The sequence below is a fragment of the Salvelinus fontinalis genome, chromosome 6, assembly GCF_029448725.1.
Source record: "Salvelinus fontinalis isolate EN_2023a chromosome 6, ASM2944872v1, whole genome shotgun sequence".
NCBI classification, from domain to species: Eukaryota; Metazoa; Chordata; class Actinopteri; order Salmoniformes; family Salmonidae; genus Salvelinus; species Salvelinus fontinalis.
In genome coordinates this window covers 41079832-41090839 of record NC_074670.1, presented here as the reverse complement: position 1 = coordinate 41090839, position 11008 = coordinate 41079832, and the positions used below count along the sequence as shown (strand labels likewise).

The 11008-nt window shown below is 43.9% G+C and overlaps 1 protein-coding gene across 1 annotated transcript; it reads left to right on the top strand.

The window, feature by feature from the left end:
* The first annotated feature begins 5675 nt into the window (after positions 1-5675).
* On the top strand, positions 5676-9976 carry LOC129857844 (ras-related protein Rab-33A-like). Its single transcript, XM_055926482.1, has 3 exons — positions 5676-5878; positions 6471-6845; positions 7633-9976. Exons 2-3 carry the CDS (start codon positions 6576-6578, stop codon positions 8080-8082), a joined length of 720 nt encoding a protein of 239 aa, XP_055782457.1. The 5' UTR covers positions 5676-5878; positions 6471-6575; the 3' UTR covers positions 8083-9976.
* Positions 9977-11008: the final 1032 nt, after the last annotated feature.

Genomic DNA, 11008 nt, shown 5'->3' with positions numbered 1-11008 from the left:
TAAATACAAGTAAAACTAAATGCATGCTCTTCAACCGATCGCTGCCTGCACCTGCCCGCCTGTCCAACATCACTACTCTGGACGGCTCTGACTTAGAATATGTGGACAACTACAAATACCTAGGTGTCTATTTAGACTGTAATCTCTCCTTCCAGACTCACATCAAACATCTCCAATACAAAGTTAAATCTAGAATTGGCTTCCTATTCCGCAACAAAGCATCCTTCACTCATGCTGCCAAACATACCCTTGTAAAACTGACCATCCTTCCAATCCTCGACTTCGGCGATGTCATTTACAAAATAGCCTCCAATACCCTACTCAATAAATTGGATGCAGTCTATCACAGTGCCATCCGTTTTGTCAACAAAGCCCCATATACTACCCACCACTGCGACCTGTACGCTCTCGTTGGCTGGCCCTCGCTTCATACTCGTCGCCAAACCCACTGGCTCCAGGTCATCTACAAGACCCTGCTAGGTAAAGTCCCCCCTTATCTCAGCTCGCTGGTCACCATAGCAGCACCCACCGGTAGCACACGCTCCAGCAGGTATATCTCTCTGGTTACCCCCAAACCAATTCTTCCTTTGGCCACCTCCCCTACCAGTTATCTACTGCCAATGACTGGAACAAACTACAAAAATCTCTGAAACTGGAAACACTTATCTCCCTCACTAGCTTTAAGCACCAGCTGTCAGAGCAGCTCACAGATTACTGCACCTGTACATAGCCCATCTATAATTTAGCCCAAACAACTACCGCTTTCCCTACTGTATTTATTTATTTTGCTCCTTTGCACCCCATTATTTCTATCTCTACTTTGCACATTCTTCCACTGCAAATCAACCATTCCAGTGTTTTACTTGCTATATTGGATTTACTTTGCCACCATGGCCTTTATTTTGCCTTCACCTCCCTTATCTCATCTCACTTGCTCACATTGTATATAGACTTATTTTTCTACTGTATTATTGACTGTATGTTTGTTTTACTCCATGTGTAACTCTGTGTTGTTGTATGTGTCGAACTGCTTTGCAGTGGTGAGGTCGCAATTGTAAATTGTAAATGTAAATGAGAACTTGTTCTCAACTTGCCTACCTGGTTAAATAAAGGTGAAATAAAATAAATAAATACATTATTGTTATGTTATTGTGTTACTTTTATTTTATACTTTAGTTATTTGGTAAATATTTTCTTAACTCTTCTTGAACTGCACTGTTGGTTAATAAGCGCTTGTAAGTAAGCAGTTCACGGTAAGGTCTACCTACACTTGTTGTATTCGGCACATGTGACAAATAAAGTTTGATTTGATTTGACCACTATTGCTGCAACAAATGGAAAAGAAGGATGAGAGGGACTATACGTGCCATGCTAAGAATGAACTGGGGGAGGATGAGATGAAGATGAGCGTAAAAGTAGGTCCTGACTCCACCCGAATCACATCCAAGGCTCAGCTGTTGCTCACGGCCCAACTAGGAGACTCTGCCTATATGACCTGTCAAGCGACTGGAGATCCTCCACCGACCATTGTGTGGCTCTCACCAAGCAATGACGTCACCATATTGTCTTCAACTAATTAACAAATCTTAGGTGATGGGACTTTAGTGATAAAGAGGGTGACTTTGGCCGACCAAGGGAAGTATGCTTGTGTGGTAAGGAATTATGCTGGGGATTACATAAATAACATGAACTAGAAGCAAGAGAGCCACACATCAATGACCAATGTGGAAGAAGCAGTATGAAAGTGTTGGCAGTATCTTATCAGACAACACTGCTTGACTGCAGAGTGGAGGGAAAGCCTGAGCCACACAATGCCTGGGCCACACCATACGGCTTCTCTCTGCCAACACCTGGGAGGACGCTTCCAAGTCCACAAGAATGGGAGCCTGGAGCTGCGTGGAGTGAGGAAGATAGACGAGGGTCAGTATGTATATCTGGCCAAAAATCACTTGGGAGAAGCAAGCCTGGCAATTGAGCTTGGAGAGGCAACCATAGCAGAAAAGCCTAGCTTCGCCATGCCGAACAGAGATTTTACCAATAAAGCAAGATGGAAGTGATGGCCCTCTGGAATGTCCTGCCCGTGGTAAGCTAAACCCAGAGTTTGTTTGTATCCTGCCAAACGGCCCAGTTCTGACGCCTGGCACTAGACTCCAACGCTTCACTCACTATCCAGGAAACCAGATGTTGCGCATCACCCGGCCAGTGACAGCTGACAAAGGTGTTTATCATTGTCTGGCCAAAAACGTGGCTGGGACAGAGGAGAAGTGATATGCTCTCAAACCAGGAAGAAAGCCTGTGATTCAAGGCACAACAAGGGGCATGAATGTCACGTTTTGGCCAAGTTCTGAACCTGCCGTGCTCTGTGGATGGCTGGCCACAGGCCTTGATTACATGGACCCTACCAAACAGCCTGGTCTTGGACAAGCCCCAGGATAGTGGGAGAATTACTTTTTCATAAAACAGCAGGGGAACCTTTCTCATTTGACAGCAGAACCTACATCTGCAAGGTCACCAACACATTTGGATCATCTTCGTTTTCATACCCAGTTGCAGTTTTGGTGTATCCTCCACATATCACAAACGCACCCTCTTCCATCACTGGAGTCCACAGGGGCTCGCCAGTAACATTGAACTGTCTCGTTGCAGGCATACCAAAGCCTGAAATTACATGGACTCTACATGGAAGAACCACACTTGCTCCCAACAACAGTTTGACACCACAGGAAGGAATTCACATAACAGTTGACGGCAACATGGTCATATAAGATCCAGTGCTTATGAATTCAGGGATTTACGAATGCAAGGCAAAAAATGCTGTAGGAAGTGACTTCAAAGCAACATATCTCCAAGGGATCAGAGCCATAACCAAATAGAAGTGCCTAAATGAGTCATATTTGACCATTTCAATTGAATTCTAAACCTAATCGTCTAGAAAACCATATGTACAGTGCAATTATGTAACCGTGTAATTACTGTGCAGGGGTAAACTATTTTTGTCACGATCGTCTTGCTGTGAGAGATTGGACCAAGGCACAGCGTGTGAAAAATACATCTTCTTTATTTCAAGAAGAGAGAAAACAAAACAAGAAACGAACAACTATACAACGAACTAACAAAAATGACGACCGTGAAGCTAATAAGACAAATAGTGCTGACACAAACACTACACATAGACAATACAAAAACACACAAAGACAACCCACTCCAACTCACGCCCTGACCAACTAAATAAATAAAATAAAAAGAAAAGAAAAAGGAACAATAGGTCAGGAACGTGACATAACCCCCCCCTTAAGGTGCGAACTCCGGGCGCACCAGCATAAAGTCTAGGGGAGGGTCTGGGTGGGCGTCTGTCCACGGTGGCGGCTCTGGCACTGGTCGTGGACCCCACCCCACCCTAGTCACTACCCGCTTTCGTAGCCTCCTCCAAATGACCACCCTCCACATTAACCCCACCGGACTAAGGGGCAGCACCGGACTGAGGGGCAGCACCGGACTGAGGGGCAGCACCGGACTGAGGGGCAGCACCGGACTGAGGGGCAGCACCGGACTGAATGGCGGATCCTGGCTGGACGGCTCTGGCGGATCCTGGCTGGACGGCTCTGGCGGATCCTGGCTGGACGGCTCTGGCGGATCCTGGCTGGAGGAAGGCTCTGGCTGATCCTGGCTGGCGGAAGGCTCTGGCTGATCCTGTCTGGCGGAAGGCTCTGGCTGATCCTGTCTGGCGGAAGGCTCTGGCTGATCCTGTCTGGCGGAAGGCTCTGGCTGCTCCTGTCTGGCGGAAGGCTTTGGCTGCTCCTGTCTGGCGGAAGGCTCTAGCGGCTCCTGTTTGGCGGACGGCTCTGAAGGCTCATGGCAGACGGGCGGCTTTGCAGGCTCAGTACAGACGGGCGGCTTTGAATACTCAGTACAGACGTGCAGTTCATGCGGCGCTTGGCAGACGGACAGTTCAGACGGCGTTGGGCAGACGGGCAGTTCAGGCGCCGTTGGGCAGACGGGCAGTTCAGGCGCCGTTGGGCAGACGGGCAGTTCAGGCACCGTTGGGCAGACGGGCAGTTCAAGTGCCGTTGGGCAGACGGCAGACTCTGGCCGGCTGAGACGCACTGTAGGCCTGGTGCGTGGTGCCGGAACTGGAGGTACCGGGCTGAGGACACGCATCTCAGGGCTAGTGCGGGGAGAAGGAACAGGGCATGCTGGACCCTGGAGACGCACATTAGGCCTAGTGCGTGGTGCCGGAACTGGTGGTACCGGGCTGAGGACATGCATCTCAGGGCTAGTGCGGGGAGCAGCAACAGGACGCACAGGACTCTGGGGACACACAGGAGGCTTGGTGCGTGGTGTAGGCACTGGTGGTAAAGGGGTGGAGACACGCACCATAGGGCTAGTGCGTGGAGGAGGCACTGGTGGTACTGGGCTGGAGCGGGGTGGTGTCGCCGGAAATACCGGACCGTGCAGGCGTACTGGCTCCCTTGAGCACTGAGCCTGCCCAACCTTACCTGGTTGTATGCTCCCCGTCGCCCGACCAGTGCGGGGAGGTGGAATAACCCGCACCGGGCTATGTAGGCGAACTGGGGACACCATGCCTAAGGCTGGTGCCATGTAAGCCGGCCCGAGGAGACGCACTGGTGGCCAGATGCGTTGGGCCGGCTTCATTACATCCGGCTCAAAGCTCAATCTAGCCCGGCCGATACGTGGAGCTGGAATGTACCGAACCGGGCTATGCACGCGTACAGGAGACACCATGCGCTCTACTGCGTAACACGGTGTCTGCCCGTACTCTCGCTCTCCACGGTAAGTACAGGGAGTGGGCGCAGGTCTCCTACCTGACTTCGCCACACTCCCTTTAAGGCCCCCCCCCAATAAATTTTTGGGTATTACTCACGGGCCTCCAGCCTTGCTTCCGTGCTGCCTCCTCATATCGCCTCCTCTCGGCTTTAGCTGCATCCAGCTCTTCACGAGGGAGGCGATGTTCCCCCGGTTGTGCCCAAGGTCCCTTTCCATCCAGTATCTCCTCCCATGTCCAGGAATCCTGTGTAGGTGGGTCCTGTTGCCGCTTGACACGCCGCTTGGTCCTAGATTGGTGGGTAATTCTGTCACGATCGTCTTGCTGTGAGAGATTGGACCAAGGCGCAGCGTGTGAAAAATACATCTTCTTTATTTCAAGAAGAGAGAAAACAAAACAAGAAACGAACAACTATACAACAAACTAACAAAAATGATGACCGTGAAGCTAATAAGACAAATAGTGCTGACACAAACACTACACATAGACAATACAAAAACACACAAAGACAACCCACCCCAACTCACTCCCTGACCAACTAAATAAATAAAAGAAAAAGGAACAATAGGTCAGGAACGTGACAATTTTGAACAGTAATATCACTAGAATGATGCAAAGACAAAAAAGTGTGCTTAAATTGTTGGCTGAAATATAAGCATATGGAACAACAAAAACTAAACTCTGATGTACCTTAGAGAATGCTTTTATTATTGATAAATATTCCTGTCTGTAAATATTTAACTATAATGTTGACTGAACTCACATTGTTGTTTTAACCATAAAATGTTTTTTTCACTAAGATACAGTTTACAGGTAACTAGTGTTCCTTCTGACCATATAAAAAAGTCAATGTGAATTGCTTACATCGGAATCTGTCTGTATGCACTCTCTGATTGTAAGCAGTGAGAATCCAATTCTGGAGCATGCTTTCAGATTTCATAGAAACCATTTGGAAACCATTTGGAACAATGGAGAGTAGAGAGTAAAAAGAAGCTTTGTGTGATACAAATGTTAGAATTGTTTTCTACAGAGCGAATCAAAATGGAGATCCAGTATATAACTCTATGAGCTCTTTTGGAACCAATATTTCATTAGGTGAGTGACATAAATTTGTTAATTACATTGTTAATACATATTTGGTACATTTTACTTAATGACTAGACCTACATATTTAATTATAATAGACCTGTGATATCCAGTGCAAATGGGAAACATGCATCAATGGTGCACTTACTTGAAACCTTTCAAGCTGCATTATACATCAGACACTTGTCTTGCGTGGACAACAGGTTTGAGGCAAATGCATTTGCGCCATTTTGGATGATGGCATCTGATCAGCGGTTGTCACTAGTTCCCCCAGCCACAAAGTCATAAACCCCGTCTATTTATAGAATTGATCTTCTTAAAATCAGATTTTAAACCTAACCACACTGCTAACCTCATGCCTAACACTAAACCTTAAATTAAGACCAAAAAGCAACAAAAAAATATACATTTTTACGATATTGCAAATATTGACTTTGTGGATGTGGTAACTAGTGGAAAACCTGATCAACTGAATGGATCACATGATTTTTCTGTGTGAAATCAAACCTTACTGACAAGAAACGATTGTATATACATAAATAGCTATTTAGAAATAGGGGGGCTTTGAAATAATTGTATTTTCCCTTCTTCCACGAGGAAGCTGCTTTTGGGGGAGTGGATTGCTGTTGTTGCTCTGCCTGGCAGCCTCACCTTTCTTCCCCCATCCGCGGGAACAGTGCATAACTGTGTACATCATCTTAGCGTAATGACAAATGAATCTCTTGAAAATGATGGAGGGACCGGTTCGAGAAATTCAAGAAATATAAATTTCACATCATCTGTGGATCTCAGCACGTCCTTGGAATCGAGTGTTCAGACTCGAATATTTAAAATAATTGTAATCGGAGATTCAAATGTAGGGAAGACCTGCTTAACCTCCCGCTTCACCGGTGGGAGCTTTCCAGAGAAAACCGAGGCGACAATCGGTGTGGATTTCAGGGAGAAAGCAGTGGAAATAGAGGGCGAAATAATAAAGGTAAGAGCCTACTTAAGCAGCTGATCGAGAAAGGGACGCTTTTCTTTCTTTCCTTGTGTCAATTAACCATTTATGTGTTCATCGCTTATACATCTATGCATGACATGTCAATATACCGAGTTGAGAATTATTTATTTCCAGAGTCCATACGCAATTAAGATGTTCCATTTATATTTATATGGGTTGTTAGGTTGAATGTTTCTATTAAGTAATATATCCATCAGCAATGTTTGCATGTTTTTTGAGTTAAGGAATTGACAGTATCATTTTATGTTGCATCAGAGCACCTTCACCATCATATCCTCTGAAACGAGTCGACAAACCTCTGAATGCCCCGTGCCTAACATGATGAACTAGTCCCAGTGTTTTTAGCATAGCTAATGTGATGTTTTAACAATATTTCTCTTTATCTGTCTTCTCATTGAGATTCACCATCAAAATAAAACCTGTGCTCAGTATGAAAGCATAAGCAAGAGCCTCTTTGTTCAATTATCTATTATTCATAAATGGAAGACATGCACTAATGCAGCATTGAAAACATTGGGCCTTTTATAAAAGCATATATATGGAATTAATCTGTCCTCCCTTTTCACATGTCCACTGGCTTCATAATGCAATGATCCTCCAAACATAATCATTAAACTAAGCCGGTTACCTACATTTTCTTTGGTACATTGTCCAGTTTATTGTTTATTCTGATTATGTCTCAACCCGTTTAATATACCATCTATCTCTGACCAATACACACGATTACTCTCTGACCACTGGATCTGTTATTACTCAACAGGTGCAGGTGTGGGACACTGCAGGACAGGAACGCTTTAGGAAGAGCATGGTAGAACACTACTACCGCAATGTGCACGCTGTCGTTTTCGTTTACGATGTCACTAAGATGAACTCATTCCAGAACCTGAAGACGTGGATCCAGGAGTGCAACGGGCACCGTGTCTCACCCACTGTGCCTCGGGTACTGGTGGGCAACAAGTGTGACCTGGTTAGTCAGATACAAGTGCCCTCCAACACTGCCCTCAAGTTTGCAGACGCCCACAACATGCTGCTGTTTGAGACATCGGCCAAGGACCCAAAGGAGAGCCAAAACGTGGACTCCATTTTCATGTGCCTGGCATGTCGGCTGAAAGCCCAGAAGTCCCTGCTGTACAGGGATGTGGAGAGAGAGGACGGAAGGGTTAGGCTTTCACAAGAGACAAATATTAATAAGAGCATCTGCCCTTGCTGAGGGAAATACTGTGACTCTCCTCCACTCTGCAATGATTCCTCCTCTCCTTTTAATACTGCTGTGGCTTGAATTGAAGAATTTAACATAAACAACATAAGAAGAAGATACTGTTCTAATGTTAACATTTCTTGGAGGAATGTGAGTGCAGTTATTTCCATTTTTTTATTGAACGGTCTAATACGGTATTGTTGTCTGTCTGTATACACCTCTTTTTGACCCTCTTTTGCTTTACTCTCTTTCTTTGATATATTATCATTATCACATTCTGTGTTTCCTCCTAAAAATGACCTTAAGGCAAGAGATGTTATCCAACGGTGTGTTTGTAAAATATGTTTATTAATTTTGTATTTGAGTTGTACATGTCTGTACATTTTTGATGACAGTATTATTGTTTCATGCTATATACATGTGTGTATCATGATTGTCACATTCTCACAAAGGGACTTTCATGAAGACTATTCCATGTCAGACTATTTGGGTATACCAGTCAAAAGTTGACACATCTACTCATTCCAGGGTTCTTTATCATTTCAATTTTTTTTACATTGTAGAATAATAGTGAAGACATCAAAACTATGAAAATAGCACATATGGAATCATGTAGTAACTAAAAAGTGTTAAACAAATCAAAATATATGTTAGATTCTTCAAAGTAACCACCCTTAGCCTTGATGACAGCTTTGCACTCTTGGCATTCTCTCAATGTATCTATACAATCAGAGAGGAAGAAGCAAAGCAAGAGGAAAAATCGGTCTTCTCCATCAGGAGTTTTTGTATGGAGGTCAATGAGATTGTGTAATTTGGTCAACAAAAAATGGAATGGCTTATTTGCTATGCGAGGCATATTTGATCGAATAGAAATTTCGTAATGCTTAGGTTGTTATGAGTGTACTAATAAGTAGGACACGTGACAACTTTGAGAAAACATCGGAGTTGTGCCTGTTGTTCACATGGTCAGAGTGCTATGCGGTATCCTTGGGACTTCCCTACCCTTAACCCATACCATTTTAAATTTCAACTACAATGGGGCAGGGATGTCCCAAGGATCCCGGATATTATCGATTTTTTGGGTGGGCATTACCTTTTTCTCATTTCTTAATCCCCACGATGCATATCAAAGTAGTTAAGGTATACGCTGTATCAATTAATAAGGTTGATGAAACAGATCAAAATGTTTAGCTTAAAATGTTGATAAAGTATTATTGCTTCACATTTTAAGCGCAGCAATGTAAACACGGTGGTAGGCCGAGCGGTTTCATCGACTCTGAGATGGAAATATCCATTTGAAATTTTGAAAGACGGGAGATGTAAAGATGCAACAAATATCATGGATTACTAATATGATTAGGGTAATGCCTTTAAGCTGCTAGATAATGAAAGAAAGTTGTTTTGAAAACCAATAGAACAGGAGAGTGCATATGAGGAAGTCTTTATAAAATAATTGCCTCCCCGTTTCTATGGTGGGATTTTGGCTATAGGCTGCTTTGAAGCAAGGTAAGACATGCCTCATAATAGGAAGTAAAACGTCCAGGTTTCAAACAATTAAGGAACAGCAGATGGAAAGGCTTTGCCAAATACCTTCTCAATGAAATGTTAACTAGCTACAAAGTAGTCTAAGAATGATATTATGATTATTTGCATGAATCCAGTGGCCATTTGTTTTGCAAACGTCATCTTCATGTGTGCTACAGAAACACTGCTAACCAAACAACAGTGCTAGGTGCCTGCTCAGTTGAATTAAATTCTAACTACACTCAAAAAGATTAGATTTTAGATTTTTACCAAAAGTGGTCTCCTGATGTGGTTTAAGCATTGTTGTCAACTTAGAATATCCAATTCTGTTGTTTTCTATTAAAAAACCTATAAAAAATATGAGATTTCTCATTTTAGGTCATTGAGAGTCTATGTCACTGTTTGTCATTAAAATAAATTCACACGGCACTGTGCCTTCACCGGGTGGGCCGGTAGGGACATTTTTGGCAAAATGTGTATATACCCACTTCTCCTGCTGGAGGTCATTTTGCAGGGCGCTGGCAGTGCACCTCCTTGCACAAAGGCGGAGGTAGCGGTCCTGCTGCTGGGTTGTTGCCCTCCTACGGCCTCCTCCATGTCTCCTGATGTACTGGCCTGTCTCCTGGTAGCGCCTCCATGCTCTGGACACTACGCTGACAGACACAGCAAACCTTTTTGCCACAGTTCGCATTGATGTGCCATCCTGGATGAACTGCACTACCTGAGCCACTTGTGTGGGTTGTAGACTCCGTCTCATGCTACCACTAGAGTGAGAGCACCGCCAGCATTCAGAAGTGACCAAAACATCAGCCAGGAAGCATAGGAAATGAGAAGTGGTCTGTGGTCACCACCTGCAGAACCATTCCTTTATTGGGGGTGTCTTGCTAATTGCCTATAATTTCCACCTTTTGTCTATTCCATTTGCACAACAGCATGTGAAATTTATTGTCAATCAGTGTTGCTTCCTAAGTGGACAGTTTGATTTCACAGAAGTGTGATTGACTTGGAGTTACATTGTGTTGTTTAAGTGTTCCCTTTATTTTTTTGAGCAGTGTATTTATTTTTGACAACTTTTACTTTTCTACATTCCTGAAGAAAATAATGTACTTTTTACACCAAACATTTTCCCTGACACCCAAAAGAACTCGTTACACTTTGAATGCTTAGTAGTACTGGAAAAATTGTCAAATTCATACTCTTATCAAGAGAACATCCCTGGTCATCCCTATTGCCTCGGATCTAGCAGACTCACTAGACACATATGCTTTGTTTGTAAATTATGTCTGATCGTTGGAGTGTGCCCCTGACTGTGCATAAATAATTTAAAAAAAGAAAATGGTGCCATCTGATTTGCTTAATATAAGGAATTTGAAATGATTTATTATTTTACTTTCAATACTCACGTATTATACAC

Coding starts and splice junctions, on each gene's coding strand:
- LOC129857844 (XM_055926482.1), top strand. CDS start 6,576: ATGACAAATGAATCTCTTGAAAATGATGGAGGGACCGGTTCGAGAAAT. Junction 6,846..7,632: donor TAGAGGGCGAAATAATAAAG/GTAAGAGCCTAC, acceptor ATTACTCAACAG/GTGCAGGTGTGGGACACTGC.